This window comes from Uloborus diversus, chromosome 4, assembly GCF_026930045.1.
Source record: "Uloborus diversus isolate 005 chromosome 4, Udiv.v.3.1, whole genome shotgun sequence".
NCBI classification, from domain to species: Eukaryota; Metazoa; Arthropoda; class Arachnida; order Araneae; family Uloboridae; genus Uloborus; species Uloborus diversus.
Window position 1 is genome coordinate 125,031,603 of NC_072734.1, and position 16,149 is coordinate 125,047,751.

General features: G+C 30.5%; 1 protein-coding gene across 1 annotated transcript in view; it reads left to right on the plus strand.

Moving 5' to 3' along the window:
- The window catches only part of LOC129220820 (sister chromatid cohesion protein PDS5 homolog B-like), a 47,851-nt gene extending 32,263 nt beyond the window's left edge, over window positions 1–15,588 (plus strand). The window contains exons 22-29 of the mRNA XM_054855251.1: window positions 266–399; window positions 2,761–2,884; window positions 3,465–3,669; window positions 5,878–5,992; window positions 8,584–8,716; window positions 9,914–10,036; window positions 11,132–11,188; window positions 15,541–15,588. Of these exons, the coding sequence (XP_054711226.1) occupies window positions 266–399; window positions 2,761–2,884; window positions 3,465–3,669; window positions 5,878–5,992; window positions 8,584–8,716; window positions 9,914–10,036; window positions 11,132–11,188; window positions 15,541–15,588 (939 nt within the window). The remainder of the gene's footprint in view (window positions 1–265; window positions 400–2,760; window positions 2,885–3,464; window positions 3,670–5,877; window positions 5,993–8,583; window positions 8,717–9,913; window positions 10,037–11,131; window positions 11,189–15,540) is intronic.
- The last annotated feature ends 561 nt before the right edge of the window (window positions 15,589–16,149 follow it).

The following is a 16,149-nucleotide window of genomic DNA, read 5'->3' on the forward strand; positions in this document are numbered from 1 at the left end:
TGACTCATATAGCTATAAACTGAGGGGGAAAAATGTTTCTGACAAATTGAAAGTTTCTGCAGTCTTGACTATATCTAAGTCTACGGTTTATAGCTGATTACTCTGAATGTTAAAATTTTGCATGAATTTAAGTCTTATCTTTTCAGATTTTTTATTTGTACTTAATTCCGTATAAAAAAGAACACTAATGAATTTTAATGTATTGAAAGTTATACCATAATACTTGAGGGAATAATAAATTAAATTGATTGTCTTTCAATTCTAGATTGAAGGAATGAAGGTGATGGTGCGTTGGTTGACCGGGTTGAAAGATATGGTGCAGCCATCGAAATCTACCCTTGTACTCTTCTCCACTATCATTCTAAATAATGGTGATTTGATGGAAAGAGACCATAATTCGTAAGTTAATTTTATGTGCTATGTGTTAATGTGTAAAAATTTATTATTGCATTAGAAAGCTTAAGTTTGGTTATTGAAATCTTTGCCAAATGGTGCAGAAGCAAACTCAAGATTGCACTTCTCAAAAGCTGTCTTTTGTAAAAAAAGTTTAGATAGACAGCGTCTTATTATAACAATCAGCATTTTAAAATAATGCTGGTTTGTACTGATTTTTTAAAATTATGAGTCTTACTATTTACATTTGACCCTTGAAATGTTCATAATATTGCTAATGTTACTTTGTGCATTGCAAGACTTAAAAGTTTTTATGGAATTGATTTCATTGACATTGTTCAGACAAATTTTTTTACAGATTAAAAAAGTCGGAAAATCATTAATTTTGGGGACTGATTAAGATTGGACGAGAGCCTGGTAAATACCTTATCTTTTGCATCATAAGCTTCTGTGATAAGTAGTTGGTTATTACATTCTTCAGCTACTGCCTCAAAATCAGAATAAAAGTGCTTATTAACATGCGAAGCGAGTAACAACCCTAAGACTTACTGTGTCAACAGAAAGGAGTATTGAAGAATAAATATTAAAATTCTGATACTAAGATGCTTAATAGTTTGATTTTGCATATGTTTCAAAAGAACTATTAATTTTTAGATTTAGGCACAAATTCAATAATTCATATCATTTTTTCTGGAAAACCTAGAAAAATCTAAGAAATTGTTTGTTTTTTCGAATATTAATCAGATTTTTTGATTTAAATAATAAAAATAAGAATTAAAAAAAAAGCGTAAATTTTAAAATGCACTATTATTTAGCATAAAATCATAATTGTTAATCCTTAGTAATAATAATAATCTTATTGGTACTTCATATTTTACTGTTTTAATTAATTATGTTCTATTAGGGTAGTGTGATATTCAAATTTCTACATTGTGATGCATCGCTAGCCTTACGTTGCAATGTAGCGATACATCACAATGTACCTCAAGTAGTTTTTTTATTCTTAAGCATTACTTAAACTTGCTTGTTTGAATTTTTCAAAATATGCACTAGATTAAAAAATATTATATGTTATGGGAGATACTAATAGATTCTAGTAGCACTAGCAAGAAATTATCAGAAGCTTCAAGAACGCAAGATAACAATAAATAATGCTAACATGTGTCTTGGGATTACAGTGAGCCTATCTTTTCAATGCCAAAGGTTTTATTAGTTTATGGAAACAAAGTCATGCATTTCATCCACATGCTCACGTTTTGCATTTAAAAAAGGAATTCCTGGTAACACCATAATACATATCTGCAATTTTTGTTACTACTTTACGCTTTGAACTATGTTTTTTTATTTATTTAATGAGTGGTTAAATGCTAAGCTTTTTTTATCAATATATTTTCTGGTAAGAGCTATAACAATTTTTACTTTTTGTGCATATTTTGGGATGAGTTAAGGTCTTTGTTCACGTACAATACTTCCACCGGCGTTTGCTTAAAAAAGTTTCCTATAATTTTTTCACACCATTGTTGCTAAGCCGAATTGACTTGACACATTGATAATCCAACATTGGTTTGAGAGAATTGGGGATTAAAACAGCAAAGATCATAGACCAGTGTCTGTATGTTGGTGCTTTGATTTATAGTCAGTGCAGTGTTGATGCATCACTTAAGAGAAAAATTCTAAACCAGTTTAATGATGTGGGAGCACACTGTTTTTTTTTTTTGTTCAATACATCGATGCATCAGCCAGCCTTATGCTCTTTGTATTACTCTTATTCAGTATTGCTATCATAAGAAATTTTCTGAAATGCTTTAAGTCAAATCTAATTAAAATAGCGTAGTGTGTGATGATTGAAGTAACACAGTATGAATCTCAAAATGGCCTGTTCTGCCCCAGGCAGAGCCGAATGGAACCACAATATCTAAATTCAAGTTAATTTTGAAAGCGTAACTTGACTTTTTTTTCAGGCTTTTAGCATATGTGCTCTTTTCCATTCTGAGGACAGAATTTCGTTTTTAAAAAACTGTCTGATGGATTTGTCCTTCAGTTAATGATTATTTTCCTTTAATATCGCAGTAGTTTCTAAATAATAGTTATGACTAGTTATTGGTTATTGTTATTATAGTGATTCAAATACCTGATTGAATGTATTGATTTTTTAAAAATGTGTTCACTATTGGGGAACAGTGCACAAATTTTAGAAAAAGTTGCTTGGAATCATGCAATCCTGCACCCTAGTTCGAAATCTTTTTAACTGCTTCTATTGCTTAATCTATAGTGTTTTTTGCAGGTTATGGGAGATGGTTTTGGATTCTGCATTTTCTGTACCCTGCTAGCCCTTTATTAATACATGGTACGTTTCACCTTTTTCAGATTTCTTGAGAATGCTTGGATGCGGCTGTCCGCTGCTTGCTGTATGTTGAAACTGTGCCAAGAACCATCTTATATCAAAGTCATTAGTGTTGAACAATTTCAAATTCTTGCATATGTGATGCAGGCAAGTTTTCTCTCTTCTTGAATCTATATTTTTTCTTTTTGATGCTATGTTATTTTATAACAGTACACTTTCTTGAAAATGACCACTTTTCTTTCCAAATGGCAAAATATTTTCTTTTACAGAACTTTTCCTTACAATTTCATTGTGTAGCCTTCCTTACAAGGGCTTTTAATTCTACAGCTGCTAATTATCACCATTCTTATAATGTATAAACTTTGGTTCAATCGTACAGAAAACTCCCTTATGTTGTATGTATTCAAAATGTTTCATAAAATGCATAATAATGGTTTAATGTTAAGAACTAATTTTGCCAACTCTTAAATGTTTTTTTCTTTTTTGTTTTTTGACAGTTTTAGCAGCTTAAAAGAAATTGCACTGCTAGCACATATCCATATCTGCCAACTTTTACACATTACAAATTACTATTGTCCATTATGTTTTCGCTTTTAAGCTCCAGCTGACTTTATACAGCAATTTTCAATCAAAGCAAGCAATGTGTTTTGAATACAGGAAAAACATATCTTAAATATCTTTTTCTTTAAAAAAGTTAACATAGAATATTTCATTGACTTTTATTTAGGATGACTTGCCAGAAATCCGGGTACGTTTTGCCTCCAAAATTCATAAAGGTCTACTTAGTATGAAGTTGGGATTGCATTTCTTAGCAATATTATCATTGTGTGGCTTGGATTCAAGCAAAGAATTCAAGAATCAAGTAAAAGAATACATTGCTATTAATGTGCAGAAAAGACGGGAATATATCAAGCAACGTGTTATTACTGGTGGTATGTCAATATTTCCACTTGATTGAACATATTTTTTCTGCTTTAATCCTGTTGTTAATTTATTTCTTAAAATTTTAGAAATGAATATGTTACTAAGTTGAACAGTCTCATAGTTAAGTTGGTCGTAACTACACTTCTGTGTCTGTAATGTGGTTTCAGATATTTGTAACAGTATTAAAAATCATGTTGTAAGATTCCGGGCTATTGTGCCATGGTCTGAGTGTTGTTACTCCAAACGTTTCGCCGCCCGCATCTGCGGCAGCCATCTTCAGTGCTAGCATGGTCGAAGCATCGAGGGAAGCGACTTCCTAGCAACTGATGCAGATACCGAAGTGTTGTCACTATTTATGTGGGAGGAGCTAGCTCTCCCTTCATTCTGGGCCAGTATTGGCTGATGAATGTTCATCGTTGTTTCTGGTTGGTTAGAAGTATCTCTCAGGATAATCCGTCTGAGTGTAGCATGCCAGAGTTTGTTCATCATAATTCCTTCTTCCTTTTTGTTGAAATTGTTGGAATGTTTGAAAATTTTGGTCACTTCTCTGTTTAATCTGGCGTAATAGTGGGAATTCCTTGAAAGTATTTTGGTTCCTTTGAATTTAATATCATAGGTGCCATCACTAAAAGTGTGTTTCACGACTGCAGATTCATTCTTACATAGTATTAAAAATCGTCAATCAAGCTTCTCATTTTTTAAAGCTCTTTTAGGATTTTCTTGAATTTTTTTTCCTCCTCATCCACATAAGTACATGACTTTAGAATTGAAAGTGTGAATAAAGTTTTATTTTACTTGTTGAATATAAAGTAATAAAAATACAAAAAAAGGGGGGGGGGGGGTAGTTTCTTTTATATGTTGTTTTTTTTAAAAATGTTTTGAGAGAAATCATAAAATTCTTTTATCTTTATATTGTAAAATGAAGTAAGAGAAAAGGAAGACGGAATCCCATGGCAGTGTTGTGCTAATCCCCAAACAAAAGTGTTGAAAAGAGAATAGTAGCTGCAGCAAAATTCAGAAACTCATAGTATAAATATTTGGATTATACTACTAATGCTCTATTGTGCGATTTTTTTGTGCGGTATACGAAAATTTCAATCATAGTGGGGCTCAATTGACAAAAGTATTTATAAAACAAGTGTGAGGTAGTATCTTCACGACAGGGGCTCCCCGATTGGAAGTCCCTGTGATCTCCCAAAAATTTCCTTATCTGGGAAATTTTGTCCGACTATTCGGCCAAATTATCATCACTTGGTTTATTTTGATTTCGTTAAAGATGCAATTCTTAACTATTTCGTAAGTTTTTGTGTTATTTTCTATGTGAGACTTTTTTTATGCAGTCCCTATCCACACCGTTAAAAAAAAAAAAAAAAAAAAAAAAAAAGTTGCAGGAACTACTTTTTTTTTTGCTATTTTTGAAGTTTTGAATGATTTTTTTTAATGCGATTTTTTTATGCGGTCCCTAACCAGTGATGCTCCCATCAATTTTTCTGAGGTTATACTCCCAGCAATCTATTAAGCACAATATGTGTATGCGATCATAAGGCATTCAAAAGGCATTGACTTATTAAGTGTTAAGAAATGTAAAGAAATAAATAAGATTACTTGTGGGAAAATGTGGTTAACATAAATGTATAATTTGTTCTTTAGGAAAATTTAAAAATGCGATGATAAAATCTGAATTATAAATGAAAATTTTTAAAACTTGAGGGTATATGCTGTATGTCTAAAAAAATGTTAGAGTATACGGGGTATATGAAGTATACCCTATGGGAACACCACTTTCCCTAACCACCTCTGCACAAAAACAGGTTTGTGTATATTTAAAGTGAATTATCTTTATTGCTTGCTCATATAATTAAGTACCTATGTTAAGGAAACATGCTGAAATCAAGCATGTGCTTTGCTAAAACTTGCACGGCATGCTTGAAGTTCCAATCTTTATGCATCCTATTAATGTTTCAATTATTTTAAAAGCTGGAAGTTATTTTGCCTGCGTATGCTACTCATTAGATAATTTTAATATTGAATTTATTGATCATTTTACTTTTTAAATTTGATTTCAATACTTATTAAATTTTTAAAGTGTATTTTGTTTTGAAAAAACATAATTGTAAAAATCATCATTTCATGAATTTTGTGAAGATGTATTTTGTTTAGAATATATGTTTTTGTGTTTAAGTATAATTCATTTAATTTGTTTGTTTTAATTCCAGAGAAATTGGTTGGCTTTCTACCAGATTATGCACTTCCTTTTGCCATCCACTTACTAGCCCATGCACCTTTTTTTAAAGTTTATAATGATGTGCCTTCACTATTGAAAATAAAAGAGTAAGTATGCTTAAAAGTTTTGCATTGAAAATGATTTAATGAAGTAGTTATTCTAATTCTTGGAAAGCAAAACTTTTACTTTATGATGCATTTTTCTTCTGAAAGCAATTATTTACTTTCAGAAACAGCAGTCCAAAAGGATTTAAAAAAAAGAAAAAATGCATCTATAGTATGCACCTTACATGTGGAGGGGGGGATGAGAGAGAATCTTTGTTAACCCATTAACTACCATGGGCACATATATACGCTTTGCTCAGCCGATTTGTTAACTGCCCTGGAGCGTATATATGGGTCATTCTCCAGAATGTGTAACTTTTGAACGATAATATTTTTGAATTTCAAAACCTTTTGTTTTCTCATTTTTTACTCTTACATGAAAGTGTTACCTACTAGAAGTAACCATAAACAATGGCCCAGCTAAATTTCAATTATGTTACTAATAAATAAAAAAGTACCTTCTTCATGGAAATTAAAAAAAAGAAAAGAAAAAAAAACTTTTAATGTTTAAAAATAAAAGTCAATTTAGTAGCCTTTTTTTTTTGTGGAGCTTACGAAAATTTCAGTCATTAGAAAATTTTACTTGCTTTCACTTGCAGCCCTGGCGTATGAAAATGTGCACTTCAGGGAGGTGAGAATTCCCAATAACCACACTTGTTTTTTAAAACAAAATCTATCTTCTTGTTCTTCAACAAAAATCTCACAAGTTCTTTATGGCTGGAAATAAACAAGGGGACTCCCTTGTATCATGGGAAATAAAATGTGATGTCAATACTACCATCTGTTAATGTGAAATGGCATTTTGTCTTTGGGTAACGGAGGTGAGAATTTATTGTGCGATGTAATTCCTTAATACCACTAAAACAACTGAAACACAATATTAAGAAGTTAAATATTCTTAAACAATTATTATTTGAGACACTTGTGCAAGAAATAATAAATAAATAAATATATACTTTTAATTGAACAATTTATTAAGCAACAAAAACAGTCACACCAGGTGTGACATGCCATGGAGGTGAGAATTCACATGTGAACCAAAAATAAATGAAAATAAAGATCATTATTAAAAAAATGTTGGTAGGTTTAAATAGATATATTTTTGATAAAATTAAGAAGCATTGTTAAATGAATTGTTCCTTAAAGTTTTTATTGTAAAAGTTGTGTGACTGAAAATTTACTTTTTAAAGAATTTCCCATCTAAGCTGTTCCAAAATCTCTCGTATTTGCACATTGCGCTGATCAATAAAATTATTCCCGCATCTTTAAAATACGGTAGTTTGTATTTAAATTTTTTCCTTTATTTAACTTGTGAAGGTAAAGAGTTTCTAGATAGGAAAACTTGCACGTATTTCCTGCTAAATGCATCAATATTTACACTCATCTACATAAAAAAACCAGTGTCACTGGAGAGTGAGTATTGTACGTTTTCCCCTTCTGCTGTTTTCGAATTTTGTAATAATGTCTGTGTCAAAGTGTGAGATCTTTCTACATTTATGTCAGGAATTGTAATTTTCTCTTTTAAGTCTTTTAACAATAGTTCCTAAAGTGTGGGTAAAGATTTTTTGTAAATACTATTTTCGGTCAAACTAGTTTTTGGGGTTTTATTATTTATTAAAAATGAATTGCCACAAAAGCAGTTAAAAAATGTATTTTTTAGCATTTGAAGCTGTCACTGAATTTTTGTAATGTTTCCGATCTTAGTGTAATAAGTAGTTGTAAAAAATTAAATGATAAAATATCTTGGAAGAAAAAAATCAGACATCTAGCATTTAGAATAGGGGGACACACAAAAGTTGAAGTAATGAAATGTTGAATTTTTTTCTTCTTGTATAAAAATTTAACACTAGAAAGGCCAATTTCCATGTAGATTGGCTATCAAATGTGGCAAAAAAATTGTTTTTAAAATTTAGAACTAAACATAAAATTAATTAAAAATTAGCAAAATGGTTGAGTTTGTACAGTTTTTTGCATTAGTCCCAAATTGCTATACTCAGTACCATGCAGTCTGTTGATTTTCTCAGGCAGCAAATTATCTGCTGCACTAAACCGATTTTCAGCCAGTATGATGAAGGAAAATATTTAAAACATTTCTGCAATCTTGCCCACAATTCTGGGTAAAGTTGGGAAATTGATTTTTGGAGCCAAAACTCTGCTTGCATTCTTTCCGAAATGTCACTTTGGTTTCTATGTTGGTTGTGAACTCATGGGTGCCATTGTTCAATACTGAGGGCAATTATGTTCTTAAAAAATATCAGCAGACATATTTATGTCCTTCAATTGAAAGTTTTTGAAATTTAAGTTTCAACTGAAGGTCCACTGGTGTAACAGGAAGCTTTATTTTGAGGAAATTATTTATTGCTCAATTGGAAGAGAGCAAGCAGCATTTAATAGGTTAAATGGAAAAAGATAAATGCAAAATTTTCTGATGGTTAACATTGAAAAATATTAGTACTAGTACTGGAAGCTCTAAAACAGAAAAACAGATGTCTTAAGGTTGGTTTTTTGTCTGGAACTTCTTAAATCACATTCAGTGTACATAATTTCTTGGTGTAGTTGAATTCACCTATGGTTTTCCTTCTTTTTATCCTTAGATGCTTGTGGGTATTGATGGAGCCTCTGATCCTGAAAAATGATAATTACAGCTTTAGCTTTTTCAAAAGATTGCTTGAAAATATTAAACAAACGAAAGATAAACAGGACCCTAATGACCAAGAGACAAATATGGTAATGTATTTCTTATTGTCCTTGTTTTTTAAAAGAAGCAAAAATGTATTTAAGCTGATACTAAACTCAAAAGTTCTGCTTTCTCAGTTAATTAAAAATATTGCTATGTTGAAAGTTGCTTGTTTATTGAATTTTTGTCCCAAGTTTCTTAATTTTTATGTTAATAAATTACAGGCATTTAAAACTGTAACATACCCTCCAACTACTGTGGAATTTGTGTAGAATTTTATCAAATTCATTATAAATGAATTTTAAAGTACAGAAAGTACTACACACACACAGATGACTGGATGACCAATGTTGGAGGGTATGTTGAAAAGACTATAATGTGACTGCTGTTTTTTAAAACCTTAATGAGTTAACTTTAATTATCTTTACTAATAATAAAGCTGAAAGTCTCTCTGTCGGGATCTCTGTTTGTCTGTCTGTCAGGATCTCTGTGACACGCTTAGTGCCTTGACTGTTCGGCCGATTTTCATGAAATTTGGCACAGAATTAGTTTGACGCATAGGGGTGTGCACCTTGAAGCGATGTTTCGAAAATTCGATTATGTTCTTTTTCTATTCCAATTTTAAGAACATTTTACCGAGAAAATTATCACAACGTGGACGAGTAAATTACCAAATTATCATAATGTGGAACTGTAACATGTGCAAGCCATTTGACATAGCAAAGTGGCGAGAAATTCATCATCCATTATTTGTAAATATACAGGCAAACCAAATGACCTTTTAATTTTTAGGTACCACTAGTTAAAAAGGAAGTAGTAACATTTTAATAGACGCATAATCTTCGGAAAAAAGTTTTAAAGTTTTTATCTTTATTTTTTGTTTTGTTTTAAAAGTAATTTTTTGTGTAAATTCAGCTTTAAAGTTTTTTCTTTGTTTTTATGGGAGTTGTATTTATAATTTAAAATACATTGTGGAAGCATACTCAATTTTCTTTTACAGATTGTCTAGCTAATATTAAATCTGGATAATGAGTTTAGCTATTGTCCATTAATCTCATATAACTTTAAAGTTATAACTATTTTTTTTGTCTGATCGTTACTACAGTCAAAATTTTAAATTGATTAAATATCTGATGTTCTTTCATAAACAAAAGATTATTCTGTATAGCAAAACCATTGCAATGTTAAAATTATTCTGTAGAATTAGTGTATTTATTAATTAATTTTATTATTAATAATTTTTGCAGCGGTTGTACGCAGTTTGTGACCTTGCTTTAAACCTTATTATGTCAAAGACGTCTAATTTTGTTTTGAAAGATTTTCCTGCAGAGCCTGTTTTGCCAGCCAAGTTCTTTACTGAAATGGATCGGGTGAGTAAAAATTTGTTAATGGGAAGTTTTTTTTTTTTCATTCCAAAGATATAGCCTAAAGTCTTACAATGTTTTTGTTGTTTTGTTAGCTAAAATTTATTGGCTAACAAAAAACAGCAATCGCTCTCTTGAATGGCCATCTACTTGAGCTTTTACCTTATATGTTGAAAAGGAATTAACACCAATGGAAATAACTAAGATAGTTTGTTTTTGTCTTTTTTTTTTTTTTTGAGAATGTTTCTAATTTTTTAAAACCGTGGATCCTTAAACTCTAGGCCACAACAGTGATCCATTCACATCAGTAAACCAATTTTCAGAAAAGCAAAATGTTTATTGAAAACTGCTTGAACAAATATTTTTACAGACCTGACAACTCTCCTGTTTTTCAACGGAGACTCCTGTTTTTTCGTAACTTTCTCCCAGTTTTACGTTTAAGTAATCCTGAAAAGGTATTTATTTTATAAATTCAATTAGTCTATTTTAAACTTGAAATGCTAGATAAAACCATATTTTTTGGACAACTAACATTGTTTAAAATCTCCTCCTTTTCTCCCTCTTGAAACTTGGACATCTTCTGTTTGTTTTATTTCATTCGCTTGAGTGGTCTGTTTTTAGTTTTAAGTTTCTGGAAAATTGTTTTTTAAGTTTGTTTTCAAATAAGGAAATATTATAATTAAAGACAGTAACTGTGTAGTAATTTCTTTGGATTCAAATTGTTTGTAAAATAATAGTATCAATACAAACTTTCTTGCTGAGGGCAGAGGAAAAATCTTATAAGCTTTTGAATTTAAATTGAAATCCGACTTTTATCATAGATGATAGGATGGTATTATAGATGGGCATTTAGTTCATTTACCCCAATGTGACACTGTAGAGCACACAAAAGCTGTTTAAAGGGATAGTGTGTAAGTAATTCTTTTTAAATTTTGGTGGACCACCATTGGATTGACAAGGTTTGATCCAGATTACTGTAAATTTATGTCTTGACTGAAATGAATCTGGAAGTGTTAGAGTACATATAGAATAAGTTACACAATATTTTGTTATTGCTACTTGTGTTTTCTTCTGATCATTGATTTTTTTTCGTTTTTTTAGAATTATAGTAATCTGAAAACATATCTCCCTCCAGAATTGATATGCACCAAACCTTCGGTAAGTTGATCATCAATATTTTATGATCTGCTATTTTGGTATATTTGTGGTCATAATATGTTACCTTGTAAGGATAGCTTTTTTTTGTACTGACATGTTTGTCTATTTGTTCAATGTTGGATTTGACTTTTACAGGGGTCAGAGTTGTCTTCATTTTCTAAAAATTCCCAATTTTAAAAAGCTATCCTAAAATTTCTAATATTTTGAACTTTGTCCAAAATGTGCTGAAATTTTCATCATTTTACACTGCATTTTTGCTGAAAAAGAGCAAGTTCTACTATTTTTTAATTTTTAACCTGCATCACAGACGGTTGAAAAAATTCTGTTACTTGGCCAATAATTAAGGGATTTAACAAACATATTAATGTTAGTTCAGAAATCGGTCTTAATATTTCGAATGATTCTCTACCTATTTAAACAGAAGAGCGGTATATGTATCTATAAACAATACTCAGCATTTGTATGGAGTGGCAAATTGTTGGGAGCAGCAAAATTTGTGTTTAAAAATACTGTTTCTAAGATTCAAGCAAATTTACAGGCATACTGTGAAACTATTTCTCTGGAGTACTTTCTTAATCCCCTTCCCCTTTTTTTGTTAATTTCGGTCCCCAACTAAAATTTAAAATTTAAAATTGCTTATCAATTTTATCTTTGGAGTACTTGAGTAAATTTTAAATAATTAATAGACTTTTCAATTAAATGAATAAAATAAGAAAGAGTCCTTGGAAAACTAAATAACTTGCTCAGTATATTCATTGAATTTTTTATTCATGGAGAAAATGCCATTTTTGCTCTTAATAATGCAATATCTGTGTTGTTTCATTTTTTCTGAAACAGTAACTATTTTTCAATCTGAAATATATAGTTGTTTAATATTTTATTTATTTTGTAATCAGAAATCAGGATTTGAAATTGAAATATTCAAAGATCATAAGGAAACATCTTCAGCTAATGTATCGACATCAGCTCCTGAAGTTTCTGTTCCTCAAGAACAAGTATCAACAACAAAAAAGTAATATCTTTTAAATACTGTTTTGGTTTTTGTAAATCAGTGTTGCCACCTTTTTCAAGATTTCTGGCGCTCTTTGAAATTTTACACAAAATACTACCTAGACATGGAAGCTAATTTATATCCTATCTATTTTCCTCGGTATCTCACTGTGATAAAAAACTTATTTATGAAAAATAACTTGGACACTTTTTTAAATATTATTTTTTAGCTACATATGTTTCAAAACTAAGAAAACAAAATAAAACAAGCTTACAAAATATTATTTTTTTTTAAAAAGTGGACAAATTTGAAGAAAAATATTGAAAAAACTGGTCTTACGCAATCAGCAATGGACAAAATTAGGTTCTTAACACACATAAATTCTTGTAGGAATAAATTTTTATGACACTTATGTGTGTTTTTCTGTAAAAGATATCTTGTTTTTCATAATAATGCTCATAATAATGCACATAAATTACTTAATTCTAAAATTCAGCTTAGTTTTTAGAGGAAAACAGCGAGCATACTACAGGAATATCTCATTGTTACAGTAGACAGCTTTCTTCAAAAATATTATTCTTCAGAAAACGTATTTAAATGCAGCTTCTGGTCTGGAAATGAGTTTACAACTCTGTAATAATGCCGCAAAAATTCCAGTTGTAATTCGTGTAGAGTAAAAACTAAGACAGCTTTCGAATGCTAATAAATCAGACTAAAAAACGAAATCATAATTTTTTTTCGAATATTTCATCGAAACTGTCGATTTTAATGCAGTCAATACCTTGTTTCCAGGGTTGGGTTTTGGACTGTCCAAAACTGGTTTAGGACAGGACAGGTTGTTTTTACCGTCCAAAAGTGTCTAAAACTGTCCAAAAGTGTCTAAAACTGTCCAAAAGTGTCTGAAACTGTCCAAAAGTGTCTGAAACTGTCCAAAACTATGCCAAAGCTAAAGCAGTGTAATCTAATCAATTCGTATTTACTGCAATACTAGTAATGCATAAATATAGATATTAATGAGGTTTAATTAATGAGTAGTTGATAATATTTTTCTCATGTTCATTTAAAAAATATTTTACTTAAAAAACTTGCCAATAACTATTACAAAAAAACTTCCTTATGTAACAGTTGGTAGAGTTACGAAAAGAAATTCACAACACTACCAACACAACTAATTCCAGTTCCATTTATAACTCAATGGAATGTTATTAAATGTGCAATATTTAAATGCAAAAAAAAAAAAAAGGTTTAATTTTTTAAATGGTTTTTGCAAATAAGTTTTGCTTGATGTTATAACGAAAACTAATTTTTAAATCGTAAATTAGAGAACAAAAAATTAATGATTACATACTTATGTTATAAAACTTGTGCTATTCTTCTTTTAGTTCATACTTTTAATATAATACTTTCTGTAACTATAAAAAACTAATTTAATCCATTTAAGTCAATTATTGCACTGTATTTGGAACACTTTTTTTTGCACACATGCATAAATGTCGAAAAATTTGGTTTATGGAGGGGAAAAAAATCTCCTGCATACAAATTGAAGTTTTTAATGAAGAATTTAATTTCTACGTAACTAGATTAAAATCAGCTGCATAAATCAATACATATATATTTTTACTTGAATGTTCACATTGAATAAATATATTAAATAGTCAAAAAAATAATGTTGACACATTTTGTTCTGTTTTTAATATTTTCTCACAAAATATAGTTTCTCAAAACGTAGTTTTGGACACAAAGGTTTTGAACAGGATGGTAAAAACCTTACCAACCCTGATTTCTTTTGTACACATACATAAACATAAGGAAATTCAGTTGCTAATATCGGGAGAAAAAAAAAACTAAATCAACTCATGCATGCAAATTGAAATTTTTATCAAGAATTTAACTTCTATGTAACTAGATTAAAATCAGGTGCATAAATAAGTTGAATGTTCTCATTGAATAAATGTTCAATATAAAACATTGCTTTGATACATTTTATTCTGTTTTTGATGTTTTCTCACAGAATACAATATTTCTGAAAGTATAGTTTTGGACACAAGGGTTTTTATCAAGACGGTAAAAACCAGGGTTTTTAGCGCGGTTTTTACCATAGTGTCCAAAACCTTGCCAACCCTGCTTGTTTCTTTAATTATAGCTGACCCAAATGACTAACTGTCTTAAATTTTTCTATCTGACTAGACTTAACAGGCACACACCTGCACAAAAAGCGAATTGGAATCCAAATTGCTAGCACATGGTTGGAGGACCTTCAACACCAATGAGAGACATTCATGTTCATGCTGGGATTCAAAGTTGAGCCCTTACTTCAAAAGCCTTCTGTTGTACCATTCATGCACTGGGGGGCTTCAATGTATTGACTAGTCATTTATACACAAGATGTTGCAGTAAATTGCGTTTTGAAATACATTTATGTGAAAATTATATGCTGCGTAAGTGGAACTCCAATGATTATATAGCTAAACATTTTTTCCCCCCCAATGCAGCAAGCGGTAGAAACATGATTCTTACGTCATACAGAGACAAAAACAAGGGGGGAAATTTTAAGCAAACAATGAAAGAAAAGAATCAATGAACACAAAACAAAACAGGCAAACACAAGAACAAAGTAAAAATCAAGTGTTCAAATTGTTCAACAAGTCCCTGACCTCTCAGTAACGGGAGAAAATACAAGTCTGTGATAGCTAAACATTAGCTTTGATAATTCATGTTCTGCTTACAAAAGTTAGTAAATATTGAATGAATTTCAAAAGCATTTATCACGTGATGTATATAAATATCAAAACACACAAATAACTAATAGTGCAGGTTGTTTTAAGGAATAAAAAGGTAAAATATTAATTCATAAAAGGTAACCAAAGTTGTAATGCACTGTCAATATGCATTTTTTCCTTCATTGCTTTTCAGTGAGTGGTTTGGAAATTTCAAGTTAGTTTTTATCCATTAAAGTAAATGTTGGAAAACATTTTTATAAAAGTTTCAATTTTTTGTCTTTACAATTTTAATAAAGACATTATCTGTTTTCGTTCAGGGGTTCTCAACTGATCATGCTCTTTGCCCCTCTCTGAACTCTAATTTGAGCTTATCCCCCCTCCAGTTAGACAACCATATGGTCAATACAAGTGTACAACAAAAATTCAAAACTGAAGCTAGTTAAGATAGCTGAAGCTGATAATGAGATAAAAATATAAATGATTTTGAGAACAGTGTTTAATATTACTACACAAAACTTGATTTTAAATCTCTTCTTATTAGAATGCATAAAATCAAAGAACTAAATACAACTAATTTTGAATTAATCTAGGGTCTAGGTGAGGTTAACATGTTATACCAGTCACTTTTACAGCATCAAAAGGATGATTACCACTGTTTGGTCTTGACAAGTTTTATAATACCAGGTTGAAAGTTGTGAAGATGGGTACTGCAGGTTACTTTTAATATCTATCTTTGCTCAGTATTTTGACTTTATGCCTGCTAATGCTGCAAATACAGATTCACAGGTATATGTGGACAAAAACTTTTTATTCTGCTATGCTCCCTAGCTTGGCATAGAAGAATTTTAAGGGAACCCAGGTTGAGAATCCTTGTTTTAGATCATGCGTTTAAAAAACTAACCACATGACAACCATATTGGTGGCAACACTGATGATTTTTTATTAGATAAATAGTTTTTATAAATCTCTTTTTTTCCCCAAAGGATGGACGAGTCTGTACAAAATATTTCTAGAAATATTTCTTCTGTTCCCAAAGATGCATCCAAAACAGTCTTGGAGAATGAACCTGCAACCGAGACTGACACGGAAGTGTCCAGTACTTCAGCCGAAATTTCAAGTTATACATCAAAAGGTCACTTCGAACCTTCATGCTCTAGTATACCAGATTCATCGATAGATGAATCAAATAAGTCAATATCTATTTTTAGTCCCAGTGAATCCAAAAGTAGTGAAGAAAGGTGTGTGGAGGA